The sequence below is a fragment of the Rissa tridactyla genome, chromosome Z (genome assembly GCF_028500815.1).
Source record: "Rissa tridactyla isolate bRisTri1 chromosome Z, bRisTri1.patW.cur.20221130, whole genome shotgun sequence".
Classification (NCBI taxonomy): domain Eukaryota; kingdom Metazoa; phylum Chordata; class Aves; order Charadriiformes; family Laridae; genus Rissa; species Rissa tridactyla.
In genome coordinates, this window is record NC_071497.1 from 60,528,487 (window position 1) to 60,547,569 (window position 19,083).

A 19,083-nucleotide genomic window follows, 5' to 3' on the forward strand; every position below is an offset into this window, starting at 1 on the left:
CTTGGGGCACATCCATCTGCTCTGGCATGCGGTCCTCCGTGGACTGCAGGTGGCTATCTGCGCCACCATGGACGTCCACGGACTACAGGGGGACAACCTGCCTCACCATGGTCTTCACCATGGGCTGCAGGGCAATTTCTGCTCTGGCATCTGGAGCACCTCCTCCCCCTCCTTCTTCAATGACCTTGGTGTCTACAATGTTGTTTCACCCACATATTCTCATTCTTCTCTTCTGACTGCTGTTCCACAGAAGTGGTTTTTTTCCCCTTCTTAAATATGTTATCCCAAAGGTGTTGCCACCATTGCTGATGGGCTCAGCTTTGGCCAGTGGCGGGTCCATCTCGGAGTTGGCTGGCATTGTCTCTGTTGGACATGGGGGAAGCTTCTGGCATCTTCTCACAGAAGCCACCCTTGTAGACCCTCTGGTAGCAAAAACTTGCCACACAAACCCAATACAGCCACCAAGCACAAATGTTTCTTTTTTGAGTGAACTTGTGAATTCTTCCCATCCAAAGTTATTTGTTACTAATGATTTGTTTATGGTGAAGCATTTCATTGTATATATGCATATGTATACACAATATATTAATATATAGTAATTATATGCATATATTAATAGATACACAAATCTACACATATACACATAAATTATTAATTTTTAGCTAGACTCACTGACGTATTTCCTGTTCTCCACCCAGACCCTTTTCATTTTACTATACACCTGGAATTATTCCTTTTTTCCCACTTGCTATTTAGGTCAAATAGATGAATGCACAGTTTCTCAGACTCCCACAGCTGAAGCAGTCCCTCGCTAGAAAAGCTCGGTATGTCATTCTTGTTTTTATTATTTATCTATTTTCATAAAATAGTTAAGCAAGGGTGCTGGCTGAATGCCAATGAGGAAACAGGCTGTCAGTCACAGAAAGCACTACATATAGTTTGTTACTTTTTTGGCTTGGGAGAGACAATGCAAACATCTTTCACTGAATGAGGAACAGCTTAAGAGGAGTGCTTGGGATTCTCAGAGCTAGCATCATTCTGATGTTGAGCTTGTGAAACAGAGAAATAAAATTGAAGTAGCGAGTTCAGCTGTTAACCATGCTGAAAATGTAGCAAAATAAAATATTTAGGAAATGAGAACTATGGAATTGTAAAAAAGGATTTTGTTTTCCAACTTTTCATTTCCTGTTACAAACAATAAAAAGTACTAGGTGTTAAAGATAAAAAAGAATGAATATGTGCTTTGAGTGAATAGCAAAATGCCTGGAAGGCAGTGTGGGTTAAAAAACAGGGTGTTAAAGTGTCTTTTAACATCACACCAAGAAACCACTACTCACTTACCAAGGTTTATTGGCTGCAACAGCTGATTCCCCACGAGGAGGCGGATATAAACCAGCAGCAGAAAAGGAGGGAGCTGGCAGGCCGTATTAGCTCAGAACTGAGAAGAGTCTTGGGACTCTAATTCTGCAGGCGCAGGGATGACATGCCCGGCAGAAAGCCAGCAGCACGTAAAGCTGATTCTTTTCAGAAAGTTTTTCCCGGTGGATGCTGACCCCGTATTTCCTCCTGAAACGTAAAGAAAGCTTGCCTGTTTTATTCTGGGAAGAAAGGAAAGGCGCTTAATTCCAGCTTGTAATACAGCTTGCCCTACAAGATGCCCTTCAACCTTCCCATGTTTTCCCTAAGCTTCAGTGCTGTTCTCTGTCATCTGTCAGTCTGGTGTTTGTACAGTTGCTGTTTTGTAGTACCTGTGCATCACAGATTTGTGCAGAGTAATCGGTATTGTGGCACTGTCCTTCAGGATATTATTTGAAAGATATTTAAAGCATAGAAGTAATGCAGGGAGGAGTAATACAATGCAAGTATAAAGTGAAGAATGGCCCACCTCCTAACTTTGCACCTATTATTTTCTACTCTGGCTACCTTGCTTAAAGGAGAATTGATTTTTACAATGTTATTGAATTTTTATCACAGATGATTCAGTTAAGATTTCCTGATTTTCACTGGTTGGTTTTTTATTTTTGGTGGCAAATACACATGTATTTGCTCTGATTTCATTGTACCATTAGCTTTTTGGGTTTGTACTGCTTTAAGCAGAGCTTTTGCAGATCCTGTTTCTGTGCTTACATACCCAGATGTAAGTGAGGAAGAATTAGCCCTGTGATCAAAAGCACTGCAAGATAAGAATTAGTAGAGTTATTTGGTTTTGGTGATACTTTAAAGTCCTAAGAGGCAGTTAAAGATAGTATTTGTTGTTCTGTTACACAGAAGAAATGAACACAGTTTCAGGCAAAAATTTTCTTTTTTTTTTTTTTTTTACAAAGATTATCAAATTTGAAGAAAAAACAACTTAAAAGTGATTCGTCTGGTTTTATTCTAATTAGGTAAATTAGCTAAATAGTTTAAAGGAACCTGGGCAGGTAGATCATACAGCGCAGAGAGAGAAACAGTTATCTCTGCTGGTTTAATGAGGAAGGAAAGGAATAAAACAGGAAGGGAGAGACTGCAGTGTACCATGAAACCCTTGCCCCTGCTGGCCTCAGGATCTGTGATGTGTACTAGATTAATGAATTCCCAGGCTCATCTTGTGTACATGCTTTGTGGCTGCACTGAGGATGAATAGTGAAAAGTGCTGGTAGAGGACAAGTGGTGAGAATGCCATCCCAACTGGGAGAGGTCTGGGGATCGCCACTGTTGGTGGCACTGCAGCCTTGCAGCGATTTTCATGTTTTTGGCAACTGCAGCCTGAGAAAGAAGAGTTGCGTCCTTTGTGTTTGACTCCTAACATGAGAGAAAGAAAATTTACCTAGCTTATCTTTTAACCTGCTAAAATTACCCGAAAAGAGTCACACTCACCAGCTTTGGTGCCAGGTCTTATTTATTATAAATAAATAACTACCTCTATAAATAAATATGTATAGTACTTCTATAAATAAATACCTTTTATTGAGTTACCTAGTCTTTATTGGGGCATACTGAAGCAAGTACTACCTTGGAACAATAAAAGAACAGCTCTTCTAGAACAGTTTTGTGCCTAAAGAGATGGGGAGGAAGTTTGCAGGTTTCCCAGCAAATTCAATGATGTATCTCTGCATATGGCTCAGGTCTGTAGGATTGCATCCTTTGTGTTTTTTGAACTGTACCATGTAAAAATTGTTGTAGAACTTTAGTAAAAACTGAATACCATTGTTCTTGGTCATGGCACAGCAATGGGCAATATTTTTCTATTTTTTTCTTACCTTTTTTTTTTTTATAACTGAGAGCATATTCAAGAAAAAAACATCTTCTGTTTGTGAGTTTATATAGTTCAGGTGCCTGGAAATAAAGCCATTTGACACATCAGAGTAGTATAATTGTAAGTAGTTATGATCTAACAGAAGATTATACCTTCAGATGAAGACTAACTTGGAACAACAGGTAAACTCAGAAGAAATAAAACACTTGTATCCATGCAAAGGTCGTTGATAAAAAATGAAGGTAGTAAAACAGAAATCAAACCAGAATCAAAATATTGGGTAAAATGTGCACTTAAAAAGGCATTAACTCGAATAAGAAATGTTTTTTAGTATTTTCTTTTTCTTTGAAAAGGAACTACAGATTGAAAAAAAAAGCAGGAAAGATGCTATACTAGGTCCCCAAGTGTATCTGAAATGCTATAGCTCCATTTGGTTGTGACTTCTAGGTCTATTCTGAAAAATTTATTATCTGAAGATATGCATATAGTTAATATCAAGTGTTATTAGTCTTCAGTGTGTCTTCTCATGGCTTATGTTAAGCATAGATATAAGTCTTCGGGGAGTGGGTTTTCTGACATCTCATAGATTTGCATCTTCATGGGACCTCACTGATTTATTTTGCAATGTCTGACCTTTCTTTGAGATATGTACAAAGTGGTAACTATACTGAATTTTGTGAATATAATAAAATGGAAAAGAATAAAGATTAGAGCAAACAAATAATTTGGGTTTTTTTGGTGCATGAAACTTTGAATGGTTTGGAAAAAAATTTTTGTAGATACTTCTTGAAATAGTATTTCAGGTGAAATCACCATTTTCCTGGGATTTTTTTTTTTTTTAATTGAAGGAATTGAATAGGAATATGGTGTTAAATTTAGTGAAAGTGAGCAGGCTTGATGGGTAAGACAGTAAGACAGTTGAGTATATGGCTAGACTCTCATCTGTGCTTTTGCTGCTTTATGCTACTCAGGTAGTCAGCAATCCTCACTCTTTCAGACTTTCCAGTTACTTACTTGTAGTCAATCAGTCCAACATAATTAAAAGGGTGGGGAGCTATCATGCATGGGCTGTAAATAATTCCTCTTTGTACTTACCACCCTTAAGGCAGGGATTTCAGTTCATTGAGAAAGCAAAGCTGTTTAAAAGAACAGTGTACAAATTAGGTGTGCTGCTTGGAAACTTTGGCAAGATAAAGAGAAATTTCTCATTTTGTACTCAGCACATCTTTCTGTCTGCCCAGGCAGAAATTGGACTTAGTCTAAGTGCAGATTTTTTCTGGCAGAATTATGCTGTTAGTGAGTTTGAACAGGTGTAATTCCTTATTGACATACCTGGTGTATCATAACCTACAGGGTAAGCTCAGTTGCTTTTGCAAATTTGTGTTTTTAGAGTCAGCTGAACTCATGAGGTAGGTGTGCTATAGGAATGCAAAGCACGGTTTTGACAGTGTTGGCAAACCGTTTAAACTTTATGTTCATCCAGTATTCCTAAACTGCTGCTGTCTTCCCTCCATAAACAGACCCTACAGTAAAATGGAATCAGACAACTAAAAATCCTTAAAAGGCAACTGTACTCACTGGGAAAAAAAAAAACAAACAACCAAACAGTAATCTAAGAATTAGAGGAATTCAGAGTCTAAATCGGGTGCATACACACTCTAAAATAATCTAAAACATTCAGAGTCCAGGAACACTTTGTAATCAGTTACCCTAGAAGAGTACCTGTTAGGAGTCCATGAAATACTTGAAAGTGTTTGTTGAAGGCTACAGCAGACCCTGTGAATGTTTTTATGCATTGCGTGTTCAATAACAGCTAGCAGATACTGTAGTCACACACAGGTAACAGTAAGGACCAGACGTCTAACTCAGTAGACAAAGAGTAACTTCTAAGGAGTGCCTTGAAAACTGAAAAGCTGTAATTAGGGAAACTGCCTTAGCATAAAAGATTCACCAGGATGACCTACTTAGAAGGATCATCGTGTACCTAAAATCAGGCTAGAGTTTTCAGTCATAAATATTACATTCTGGGTTTTTTTAAGGCTGCATTTCTCTTCCAGTAAATGCTTCCGTTTGCATTAAATAGTTGAATAGTGCCATCACATCTGATTTCTTTGAGAAACATCCAGAGTGTATGAAATCACTCTAGAGGAAGGGACTAAAAATAAAGACATTTTCCACTATAGCTGAATTTCTATAGTCATTATAAGGTAAGCCAGGGAAATACCTTTTAGCTTCTTAAGTTGCAGTACCTGCATGTCTGTGTGATTTTAGGGTTGGTTTTCTTTTATCAGAAGTACACCATGACCTTAGTTTATCTAATGCAGTCTGTAATTCTTCCTGTCCCTCAGCACAGTATCAGTCTTAATGTCTGGAATATACTTCTGGGGCCAGTGTTTGCATTGAATGAGTAAAGGGCAGCTTCTCAAAGCACTACACTGGTCTTCTCCCCGCCTTCTTTTGGGGGGTTAGTTCGCACCACTTTAGCCAGGGGAATAGGATTTTCTTCAGAAATTTCCAGCCATTGATTCTTACTTCTGCATTACATCTCACTGCCTCCTTAGTTGTCCTACTGCAGCTTTTTCTGTGGTTATGCTGGAAAATAGATCATTAAAGCGATCATAGTTAAAAATAACCGTTTCCCCTAGCTGGAAGCAGGTAGTGTTTTCTTGGATGCACTACTATATAAAATCTATCCTGCATTCTCCTGGAGGTGAGGCTTCTGCAATCCTTTTGCAGTGCCCAGATTCACCTCCCCTTAACTTCAGACACATGAGTAATGGTGCAGTTTTGTAATTGATTTCAGCTGTTCTAACTATGGACTGTTGCCAAAGAAGGATCCTGCATTTCTTCCCTCCCTCTGCTTGCACGCTGCTGCCATTTCTTTCTACTACCCCTAGTGACTGTGTAGATGTGTGATGAGCAAATTGCCTTGCTGATATGCCTGAAAACTGCCCAGAATAGAAGGGAATGGTTAGTCTTTGGTCAAATAAGCAAGCTGCTCTCGACACATTGTGCTGCATTTGTGATCCTGGGGCTGCACAAAAAAAGAGATGTAAAGGTACAGCAGGGGAACAGGGAGAGGGACAGGGACAAAATGCTTTCATGCGGTTAGATTGGGGTGAGCTCATGCCAGACTAACACGCTCTGGGATGAATTAGCTGATGATATACAGTTGCTCCAGGCTGCCTCTACTGTCACTTATGGACAGCAGAGAGAGGGATGTGTCTGTCCATGATTTAGGTATTGGAAATCTCCAAAGCCCAAAAGTCACACCACTTCCATACGCTCAGCTCCCTGTGCTGATTTTCTAGGGTGGGACTACGTATTGCTAAGGCTTAGTGTGAATGCACTGTGAATGCATTGGCCAAGTTCAGTCAGCTTTGAGATACTGCAAGATTTGTGCAAGTGGGAGGCGGGGCAGAGAACAGGTATTTCATGTTAACTCACTGAGAGAAAAGCTAATATTTGTAGCCTTTTATCACATAGTAGGGAGTCCAAATGAGGAAGGACACTGCAGACAGAGTCGATATGATGTATGGTCCATGGAATTGCTTGTTTTCTTTCAGAATAAAACCTGATATCCATTGAAAGATTGGAGTGTAATAAATTTCATTCTGAAAAGCAGTAGAGATATTAGATTTCTCTTCAGAGTATTTTGCTTGTTATCTGGGATATTTCCATCTCTGAAGAAAATCCAGGTTTGTATATTTGAAGCCCAGAACTGTGGTGTCCAGTGCTTAAATAAAGGATTGGTATGGTACCGTTTCAGTGTGAAGAGGCAACTAAGAAGGAGCAAAGTATAAACTTTTTTCTCTGATATTTTGCAGGTTGAATATCAGGGTGTCACGTCTACTTGGACTTTTTCGACTGATGTCCAACACGCAATAGATATTCTAAACGGTATTCAGCAGGTCCATCTGCAGCATAACAACAACCCTTCTTTGATAGAAGATGGAGGAAACATACAAAGATAGGACTTCATTAGTGAAAGGGGCAAAAGATATTGCCAAAGAAGTGAAGAGGCAAGCAGTGAAAAAAGTCAATAAAGCTGTTGACAAAGCTCAGGATGGCTACACACAGAGGTCCTACAACCGGTTCCAAGATGAGGAAGATGATGATGATTACTACGTCCAAGGAGGAAATTATGGTGTAGAAGCTAATGATGATGAAGGCTCAAGTGAAGCAACCGAAGGGCATGATGAAGATGATGAAATTTATGAAGGGGAGTATCAGGGAATCCCCAACATGGGGCAGGGCAAGGATGGCATGGTGGCCTTAGGTCAGCCTATGCGTGACGAATATAAGGATCGTCATGAACTGGAAACAGAGAGGAAGGCTGATGAAGAAGAGCTAGCACAGCAGTACGAACTGATAATACAAGAATGTGGCCATGGTCGTTTCCAGTGGGCCCTCTTCTTTGTGTTGGGAATGGCCCTAATGGCTGATGGGGTTGAAGTTTTTGTAGTTGGATTTGTTTTGCCCAGTGCTGAAACAGATATGTGTATACCCAATTCTGGATCAGGATGGCTTGGTGAGTAAAGTCTTTGCTCTGTCTTGATGCTATTACAGGGGTTGCTTAGAGTATGCCTAAATATGTATTTGTCAACACCAATGCTTATGTAAGAATATGTTTGTATTGAATATAAATAAGCAATCCACAAAGTGCATTAACAGCTAATATGGATTTAATGAGGATTATAAGGGGTTTTTTTAGATAATAGTTTTCATTTTCAGTAAGTATAAATAAATCAATAAGTGGAAGACTACATGGTAGCAATTAAGAGGAGAGGGATACATTTTGTTCTCATATACAAGAGTATATATCCAGATGAACTAATGAAAAAAAAAATTACACAGGATTTATACAGGCATAATAAAGAGTAGATGATACAACTGTCCAGCAACATTGTCATCTTATGTGGGAGGCTTCCCAAGGGCAACATGGAATGCAATCAGGGAAACGCAGGAAATCCAGGGAAAAAGCTGTCTAGCCTTTTCCCTCCTTTTGTTTTTTACTCCTCTTATCCCAATGACACTTCTCTAGCCATCCAAAAAGTACAATGTTTATTTTGAGTCGTGGTGGAGGGGACACACAGAAGTCAGCAGGACAAATGGCTGAAGATGAGCCTGGGGTTATGCTTTTTTGTGTCTGTTCAGGTGATGGGGATGGGCTGTGTCTCACCCTGTTGCCTCTCACCTCCTGTGGTGTGGTGTGGCGTGGCATGGCAACCAGGCAGGCTGAGCCAGCCCTGTGTGACTCGGTGAGAGCAGCAGCCCTGCGAGCAGGTCCATGCTTGCCCACCCTGGTCATGCCCGGGCTCAGCAGATAAAGCAAGGCTCTCATGGGGCAGAGCTGTGGAGAGAGGGTGTAGAAATGCTTCCCTGAGGAAGAGGGGAGACAGGAGTATGGGGGCTTGGGACGTAGCAGCAAATTGAATACATGTATGTAGATAAGCAGCTTGGGCCTGAAGGACCCAGGCTATTACAGAAAAGGAAGCCTTCTTATAAAATATTTAGGAACCGTTGTCTTCTAGCAGATGTACTGTTTGTTCCCTGCTTCTTTACAGCGCACGGTTGTGTTGCAACAGTCTCATTTTAACTTAGCTCATTTTCCTGATTTTATTCCTTTGCTCACCATCAATTAGAAGGACTCTAAGATACCAACTGCATCAAAATTAGATTCAGAATTTTAAATAGCACAAGGCTATTTGTGCTATTTGAATAACACAGATGCTTTCTTGGTAGACCATTAAGCCTATGACAGGTTGGATTCCTGACATATCAATACTAGCAGTTTGGCTCTATAGGTTTCAATAAAGTGGACTGTAGTCACCCTTGTTTATATCTCCTTCCGTGTCAGCGGATCATGAGTGTAAACGAGAGCTGAGTTCTCAGATGGCTGAGTCCTTTGAGGCATTCCTTGCCATTTGATCATTTGTTGTTAGAAATAAACTACGCTGCCTATTTGTACAGTGCAGTGATTAAACTTTTAATAAAAGAAATTAAATTATCTAAGTTTTTATGGTTAAAGAGGCTGCATACAAATAAACTATTTGGTACTGCTTGTTTACACAATTTTACAAACATCGCATTTGTCATGCTTGGACATGTGAGTGTTCAGATCTACTTCTTAGAGAAAGAAAGTGGATAAACATGTCTATTTATAGCCACTTTGGAGCACTGTAAGTAATTCAAAGAGTAGAGAGAAAGAAGAGGAACGAAAACAACCCAAAAAGTTATCTCCAGGTAAATGTTACTGTGTTAATGCAGGCAACAACACAGAATACATTTTATAAAAGCAGTGTACCCCCAACTTGCTTTTAATGTGATTTTGTTACCCATTATGTAGCAGTTGAGGACTTAGTTTAAACTCTACTAATTGATTTTTATCAGTCCTCTCTATTGCAGGAAAAAAAATGACTGATCTCAACCCCATTTTTAATTACTGATAACACTGTTTTACCACAGGCACCATCCCAACAAACCAGATGATCAAAGTTGCCTGTTCTCCAGGATTATGACAATGTAAGGGTAGCCACCAAATCTCTCTGCAATTAGTTCATATGGGGTTAAGGAAAAGAACAAGGTTATGCAACATAATAGAGGGAGCTTCATGATGCTTACACATTCATGAGCTAGCTGATCCACAAATGCAGTTCATTCCACTCACACTAAATGTTAAACTGGGAAGTGGATCCTTTCATAATTAAGACATTCTGAACACTTTAGTACTCCTGGCTTCTCTGATTGTCAAGTTATGAGTGTGGAGAACATGGCCATAATGCTTTTTCTTTGTTACGCCTTCTACATAGAATTGAAATTTTGGGGAAAATACATTATATTTTCTAAAAATAGCATTTCATTTAAACAGTCGCAGTAAGCATTATGGAGGTGTGTGGAATTGTGCGTGGGAAGTACTGTCCCCACAGTAGCAAATTCACAGCCACCTGTTAAAGTCTGACCCATATCAAGACGAGGGTTGAGGAATTCCCTGTTACTAGACTTCTTATCGTGCTGTCTTGAGATAAATTGAAATGACTTTGTCAATACTTAACTAAAATTCAGTATAGAAGCTATTAAATACCTCATAGGTAGAGTATATATATGTGTGTGTGTGTAAACGATGCTTGCTGACAAAATTAAGGAAACAATTCTGGAAGGCTTAGGTGTGCCCTAAGTACGCCCCTTCTTTCTTTCCCGCCCCCCCTACCCCCTCCCCTACCTCCCATGACCGCCGCACAAACTTCCAACTTCCATGTGGTTTATTACATTAAACTATATCCCCCATTATACATACCAATCCATGTTCAATAGTCATTAACATCCAAGCGGGCATACCCCTTCCCCAGCCCATCCTCTCCCCCAGAGGGCCTCCCACCCAATGGATACTGAAATCCATTACAATATCAGTACTAAAACAGAATCACAGAATCACAGAATCACAGAATCACAGAATCTTAGTGGTTGGAAGGGACCTCCGAGATCATCGAGTCCAACCACAAAAAAAAAAAAAAAAAAAGCACCCACCTACTAAACTCCACACCCACAACCCCACACACAACACCCCACCACAAACCAATAATCTTGGGCACTAGAGCATGCCCTGAAGAGCCATATCTACACGTTTCTTAAATACCTCCAGGGATGGTGACTCCACCACCTCCCTGGGCAGGCTGTTCCACTGCCTGACCACTCTTTCAGTAAAGTAATTCTTCCTAATATCTAATCTAAGTCTCCCTTGCCGCAGCTTCATACCATTTCCTCTGGTCCTGTCATTATTCCCTTGGGAGAAGAGGCCAACCCCTGCCTCTCTACAGCCTCCTTTCAGGTAGTTGTAGAGGGCAATGAGGTCTCCCCTCAGCCTCCTCTTCTCCAAACTAAACATGCCCAGCTCCCTCAGCCTCTCCTCACAGGACTTGTTCTCCAGACCCCTCACCAGCTTGGTGGCTCTCCTCTGGACATGCTCCAGCACTTCAATGTCTTTCCTGTAGTGAGGGGCCCAAAACTGAACACAGTACTCAAGGTGAGGCCTCACCAGTGCCGAGTACAGAGGCACGATCACTTCCCTGCTCCTGCTGGCCACGCTATTCCTGAGACAAGCCAGAATGCTGTTGTCCCTCTTGGCCACCTGGGCACACTGCTGGCTCATGTTAAGCCGGCTGTCCACTAACACTCCCAGGTCCTTTTCTGCTGGGCAGCTTTCGAGCCACTCTTCCCCAAGCCTGTAGCGTTGCCAGGAGTTGTTGTGACCAAAATGCAGGACCCGGCACTTGGCCTTATTAAACCTCATCCCATTGGCCTTGGCCCATTGATCCAACCTGTCTAGATCCCTCTGTAAAGCCTTCCGACCCTCAAGCAGATCAACACTCCCACCTAGTTTGGTGTCATCCGCAAACTTACTGAGGGTGCATTCAATCCCCTTGTCTAGATCATCAATAAAGATATTGAACAAGACTGGCCCCAAAACTGAGCCCTGAGGGACACCACTGATGACCGGCCGCCAACCAGATTTTGCTCCATTAATCACAACTCGCTGGGCATGGCCATCCAGCCAGTTTTTTATCCAGCGGAGGGTACACTTGTCTATGCCATGATTCTCCAGTTTCTCCAGGAGAATGCCGTGGGGGACGGTGTGGAAGGCCTTACCAAAGTCCAGGTAGACAACATCCACAGCCTTCCCCTCATCGAGAAAGCGGGTCACATGGTCATAGAAAGAGATCAAGTTGGTCAGGCAGGACCTGCCCTTCATAAACCCATGCTGGCTGTCCCTGATCCCTTGGCTGCCCTGCACTTGCCTTGAGAGCTCACTCAGGATGATCCTCTCCATGATCTTTCCCGGTACAGAGGTCAGGCTGACAGGCCTGTAGTTTCCAGGATCCTCCTTCCGGCCCTTCTTGTAGATGGGCGTCACATTAGCCACCCTCCAGTCATCCGGCACCTTTCCTGTTGACCAGGATTGTTGATAGATAATGGAGAGAGGCTTGGTGAGCTCTCCTGCCAGCTCCCTGAGAACTTTTGGGTGAATCCCGTCCGGCCCCATAGACTTATGCGTGTCCAGGTGCATAAGCAAATCATTAACTACTTCCTCCTGGATTACAGGGGAGTTGTCCTGTTCTCCATTCTTATCTTCCAGCCCAAGAAGCTGAACACCCTGGGGGTAGCTGGTCTGACTATTAAAGACAGAGGCAAAGAAGGCATTAAGTATCTCAGCCTTCTCCTCGTCCTTGGTTGCAAGGTTTCCCCCCGCATCCAGTAAGGGATGGACATTCTCTGTCACTCTCTTTTTGTTGATGTATTTATAGAAACTTTTTTTGTTGTCCCTTATGTTAATTGCCAGGTTGAGTTCCAGCCGGGCTTTTGCCTTCCTGATTTTTTCTCTGTATGACCTAACACGATCTCTGTACTCCTCCTGAGTTGCCTGTCCCCTCTTCCAAAGGTGGTAAACCTTCCTTTTTTCCTTAAGTCCCATCAAGAGCTCTTTGTTCATCCAGGCCGGCCATTTTCCCCGCCCTTTAATTTTGCGCCTCATGGGGACAGCCTGCTCCTGGGCCTTTAGGATTTCCCTCTTGAAGATCGTCCAGCCTTCCTGGGCTCCTTTGTCTCTCAGGACTACCTCCCACGGGACTCTCCCAACCAGGGTTCTGAACAGGCTAAAGTCTGCCCACCGGAAGTCCAAGATGGAGGTTTTGTTAACCCCCTTCCTTACCTCACTATGGATGGAAAACTTAACCATTTCATGGTCACTAAGCCCAAGATGGCCTCCGACCTCCACGTCCCCCACTAGCCCTTCTTTGTTTGTGAACAGTAGGTCTAGCAAGGCACCTCCCCTGGTAGGCTCACCTACCATTTGTGTCAGGAAGCTATCCTCCATACACTCGAGGAACCTCCTAGCCTGCCTGCTCTCTGCTGTGTTATATTTCCAGCAGATGTCTGGTAAGTTGAAGTCCCCAACTAGAACAAGGGCTGGCGTTTGCGAGACTGCAGCCAGCCGCTTATAGAATACCTCATCAACCTGCTCATCCTGGTTGGGTGGTCTATAGCAGACTCCCAGCACAAAATCACCTTTGTTAGCCTTCCCTTTCACCCTTACCCATAAACACTCAACTTCTTCATCACTGGAGTCTATCTCTATAGAGTCAAACAACTCCCTAATGTACAGAGCCACACCCCCCCCCTCCTTCCTTGCCTATTCCTTCTGAAGAGCTTATAGCCACTCATTGCAGCATTCCAGTCATGACCATCATCCCACCACGTTTCCGTGATGGCGATTATGTTGTAGTTGTCCTGCCGCAACAAAAACCATCTACTCGTTAGGTTATACATACCAACCCCCCTGCATACGGCAGTGCTCGCCTGCCCCTTTGAATGAAATTCAAGGCATGGCCATCCAAAATCTCTCGGAATGCACAAAGCTTCGTACCAGGTGATTTATTAGTCGGGCTCCTCATGTGAAATCAGCAACCCGGTGTAGGAAAGATCCTACGCTACTAGCTTCAGGACCATTCTTTCCCCCTACACGCCCAGCCCATCTTGCTCTTTTGCGCCTCTGGTCCCTATGTCAGGGCCATGTCTGGGTTAGTCCTCTCAACTTGTACTTCACCGATACATCTGGTTGGCTATTCATCAACATCTCACCCATGATCGCGACATCCGACCATTTTGGCACTTTTGGTTCCCTTTTTTTTCTGGTCATCTTCAGGCAGCCCCTCCAGTGCACCAAGGTAAATACAACCTAAGCCCTGGCCTTTCCATGGTATCCGCATGGAACTTGGCCCTCAGGAATACCTCAATGATACAGTTGAAGGGTATGGGGAATCATCTTTACACTGATGCACTTTGTCTTGCAACTGGTTATGGTGTGTCCACAGACTATTATCCATGTTGTTATTTAGTGAATGCTTGTTGGACATGATTTTTTACTTTTCATTTCCTCTAATTTTCTAAACAACACTAGGAGGTTCTAACTGAAAAATTTAACCTTGTTTTTATCACGTATTTTATCATCATCTTATCATCATCTTTTTCACATGTCAACGACAGTGAAATTCCATAAAAAAAGAACATATACAATTCTACGTTCGTATACTTGAACAACACACCACACATTATAAAAGAAACCCCCCTGAAAACAACAAACAACAAACCACAAACCACAAACCACAAACAACAAACAACAAACAACAAACGAAACGCCCCCGTCTTCGTAGCTTATTAACCAAAGCATGGCACTGAAGATGCCAAGATGGCTGCCACATGCGCCTGAAGACAAAAGACTTAGTCCTAACCTTACCGTTAATTCTTGCTAGACATATACATGCAAGTATCCGCGCCCCAGTGTAAATGCCCTCGAGCCCCTTGCTAAGGGAAGAGGGGCAGGTATCAGGCACACTCACAGCAAGCAATGTATTCTCATGGCTCAAATATAGAAATTGTAATGTATATCCCCATATCTTCCTTTTGTAATAATGTAACACTAGCCTCTGTGTTGTGGTATTAACAAATAAATAATTCTATGCTAAAAGATTAACATACAGAAGCAGGAAAGAACAGAGATAAGCAGTTTTTTTCCAAGTGTGTATTGAAGGCATTGCAACATGTAGTGGTTATACCAATTATTTCATAAAAATGATATTACTTGCCCATTGCTAATAGAAATATATTGTAGGCTGCAGTACACTGGTGTACGTATTGCTTATAACCAGTATAGATGTACAGTCTTTGCAGACAGCATAGTCTTAATTCCAGTGATACAAAATACTCATCATGGCAGTGAATGCTTAGTGAAAGCATTTTTATATGATCATAACTAGGCTCTTGCAGCCATGCATTTCAATTATTTTGCTGTTGTGATTTCACATCATAATTACATCCTAGCTGGGGTCTTCCAGACAGGCATAATTTTTTTTCATTATTATAATTCCGTAATCCAGAGGGCTTTAATGTTGTTAGAATACTAAAGTCATGGGACCAGTGCTAGGAGTTATAAAGTAGAATTGGTACACGTACACTATTTATTTTCCAGGCAATTTTCTAGACTGTTAAGAAACACACTAAGAACATGTTAATTTGCCACTGGAAAAGGAATCATTGATTCAGTTATAAAAACTGATTTCTCATACATTATGCCATGATAGTTTGCTAGGGAACATGAGCTAATTAAAAGCATGTGATGATATTCATAGGGCCTCCGTGTTGCATTTTTTTTTATATACTTGCACCAGGGCAATTCCCCAAATTCCCTCACTATTAACCCTTGTGTGAGCTTGAGGTCACTGTTGATTGATCACCAGCAGCATTTCAGAGCCCATAAAGTGCTGATCAGGATCATGAACTGGTTTCTCAATGCCTTTTGAGTTAAATAATAAAAATTATGTTTTTTCATCTCCAAGCATTGTTTTATTAAAAATAGGGAAGTTGACTTTCTTAAACTCTTCTAAGATTATAATGACATGTCACTAAGTGTGAGGGAAAAGATTCCTTTCCCTGCTTTATAACCTGGCTGTACTTGTCATCTCCTGCATGTATGTGAATCCACGTTGACCTCTTGGGTTCTGGCAGTGATGAGTCAGGACTGTACCTTCATGAGACAGGTTGTATGCTCAGGTCTAAAGATGTTGTTTTAACTCTTTTCCTGCTTGCGTCTTATCCCTTTGGTTTTACATGCAGCTCAGAGCTGGACTGCTTTTAGATTAATTCTCTGGGCTCTGATTTGTGTGTACTTTTCTATGTAACTTTGTTTCTATGTATTCACATGCAGATTGTTCTTAAGTTTTATAGATTTTTTTTCTATAAAATTTAAATTATGAAGTAATGAAACATTCTTTTCTCTAAGCTAGGCAAAGCTAGCCTTTCCCAGCTATATCTGTTCAGGATACCATGCTACTGCTGACAGTCTTCTTTCTGGTACTCCCATGGGACCTGTAAGTTCTCACCTTCCCGTGCAAGACTCTTGACAGCTGCCCTGCTGTCGCCATTGCTAGCAGTAGATACAGGTTGACTCCTGCTTGACTGGCCCACAATGCCCGTCTTCGTGGCATCAGCTGGCACATTTTTCAGACAGGTACCTCCATCCCTTTTTTGTACTTTATCACCTCAACACTAGAAAAAAAAAATCATACGAAAGTCCCAAGATAAGGTGATTCTTTATTTTTTATTCTTTTTTTTTGCATTCATGACAACAAAACCTGAGAACTGGTTAGCCACTGGTATGCTCTCACTGCCATCCTCAATGGTTCCTCATTGCTTCCTGATAGTCTCCCAGGTCTGTTTTGAATCGATATATCATCCTCTCTATGAAGTTTAGACTGAATGATCTCCTGAGCATGAACAGTCTTTTTTTGTTCTCATTTGTGTTAAGCAATGTGTTATCCAAGTCCTTGGTAATGCCTCATAAATAGTACAGTAACAAAACCAGAAATAATCTTTATATGTAAAATATATTCTTAGTTGATGAACTATACAGACAGTTTCTTCCATCTAAAAAAATCAAGTATTGTGGTAAATCACTGGGCTGATAATGCAGGTATTGTGAATATGAACAGCAACAAACAGCTTACTTTGGAAACCAAAGAATTTTCTGAAACCCCATATTTAGTGTCAAATAAAGCCTTGATGTAGGAGTTTTCTGTGATATGATCAGAATTTAATAATCACATTTTGTATAATATTTGTAGTAAGAAGAGTATCAGAGGCATTAACTAGGTCTTTTGGGCTGAGTATTTTGCAGTCTGGGACAACAGACACGTGCCTATCACTTCTGCATTCATTGCTGATTTGCATATTAGCTGGTTTAATGCAATGCTTCTTATGTCTACTCTGTCTTAAAACCTCCTAAACATAACCTGGTTTAATTCTAATCCAGACAGTCCTTCCTTTTACGTGTGAGAAAGCTCTCCAGAGGCTTAGTAGTTGATCAGAAGTGCTTATAAACTCTGGTAAGAACACCAGATGGTTACTGATGGCAACTCTCCCTCACCCCAGTTTAAAAAACTACTGGCTTGCCAGATCTTTGCTACTTAATTTCATTCTGGTTTTGCACTGATTTTTTGCAACAACTTTATATTGAACAAATACCTTCCGTGAAATTTATCAATGACAAATATAAGTCCTTCACCTGGGACAAAACAACGCAAAAAAGGCATTCTGGGCTGCATTGGCAAGAGAGGCCAGTAAGTAGAAGGAAGTGATGAGTTTCCTTTCTCAACACAATAAGGCCATACGTGGGATTCTCTGTTTTGTTGTGCAGCAACCTGAAAGAAGAGATTAACAAATTAGGGCAAATCCAGTAAAGGACCAGTAAGGTGGTAAGAGGCTAGAATATATTTTTTACTTTGGAGAAAAAAGTTCTAAGAGGGGATGTATCTGTACTGTTTGGTGACGTAATTGAGGAGGGCTATAGAGAAGGGGGAGTCAAATTTTCCTTAGAGGAGCACAGGAGGTCTGAAGTTGCTACCAGGAAACTTCTGCTGTAATGAAGAAAGTTCACAGTAAGGTGGTCAACCACTGAGAGACATTGCACAGAGAAGCTGTGGGGTAGACTGAAGAAGGCCTGTAGCTTTTAGCAAGAGTTCAGACTAGAGCTCTCCAAAGGTCCCTCCCAACCTAAGTTTTTATGATTTCATAAATTTCATAAATTAAGAAATAACTGCCTGTAAATGTACAACACTTGCAGCTTCCTGTAACTAAAAGACATATTGCAGTTGCTACACTTGACTAAACTTTTAAAGGAAAGAGTGTTCTGAACTCGTGGTTTGTACACAGGCTTGCTGGTAACACAGACTAGGGTCTAAATTAGTTTGGGCAAGATCATATAGCTTGAGTTACTTGTTCTTCTCCTGAGCCTATACAGATTGTCTCTGGATCTGACATCTGACAGCATGGAAAAAAATGTCAATGAATAAAGGACTGAAGGATGTGTGTCTGACTGGACCATTTTCTACATATTTAGGCATCTACATGCCCAGTGGAATTCTCCAACGTGTCTAGGCACGTCACTACATCACTAGACACCTTGCACACATCCTTGGAGACATAAATATATAGACAAATCTGGAATCAAATTGTCATTCTCAGACTCTTATTTCTCTTTTGCATGCTTGGATAGGTTTCCTTAACTTGTTGCTGATGCGACAAACTTCCCTTTTAGAGAGATTTCTCTTGTTGTGGATGTTCAAACTAAAATTATCTTAAGCAAAATTTTATGTTGAGTTTTCTTTGATGTTCAGTGCTTGTGATATTCCTTTGTTTTCCCATCTACTAAGTAGCTACAAATTCTCTGTGTAGGCCAGATACTTTGAGACATCGGAGGGGAGGAGGAGCTTTCTTGGGGTTGCTAAACTTTTTTGAGGACTATGATTTAATATGAAAGCTAAAGATTTTGTCTTTGCTAATTGACAGTTAAGCAAACATTTTATCACAAGCTTTTTCTTTTTGCCAATTGTAAATTAATGTACTTCTAAAGCTTGAAAACAGGCCATGAAAACTAAATGTATTGATCTTAATGATCAATTAAGATTACTTCTGGTTTTGAACTCATTAAAACTGTTTTAAACCAGCCTCATTTATGCTAGGTTATGTTACACTTGTGGCTTAACTGAAATTCTATCTTCAGGTCAAAGTCCAGAATCCAAAGACTGAAAACTGGGGAAGTATAATACCCAGCAGCACATTTTCTGTTTTGCATTTCTTCTTAAAATCCAGACATTTAATAATTTATCCAAAACAAAATCTACTTCAGGCGTTACGGTTTTCACTTACCTAGTCAATTCCAGTGATACTTAGTTTTGACAGCATGGCTCCTCCATATACTCTCATGCAGAAGAAGCGAACAGTTAACCATATATTTGACA

The 19,083-nt window shown here is 41.1% G+C and overlaps 1 protein-coding gene across 2 annotated transcripts in view; it reads left to right on the forward strand.

Moving 5' to 3' along the window:
- The window catches only part of SV2C (synaptic vesicle glycoprotein 2C), a 121,174-nt gene that overhangs the window by 21,434 nt on the left and 80,657 nt on the right, over positions 1-19,083 (forward strand). The window contains exon 2 of one of the 2 annotated variants that reach the window (XM_054186937.1): positions 7,063-7,766. In XM_054186937.1, coding sequence (XP_054042912.1) covers positions 7,187-7,766 — 580 coding nt within the window. In that variant the 5' untranslated portion in view covers positions 7,063-7,186. Of the gene's footprint in view, positions 1-7,062; positions 7,767-19,083 lie in introns of those variants that run through there. The other variant, XM_054186938.1, reaches the window with a different exon arrangement.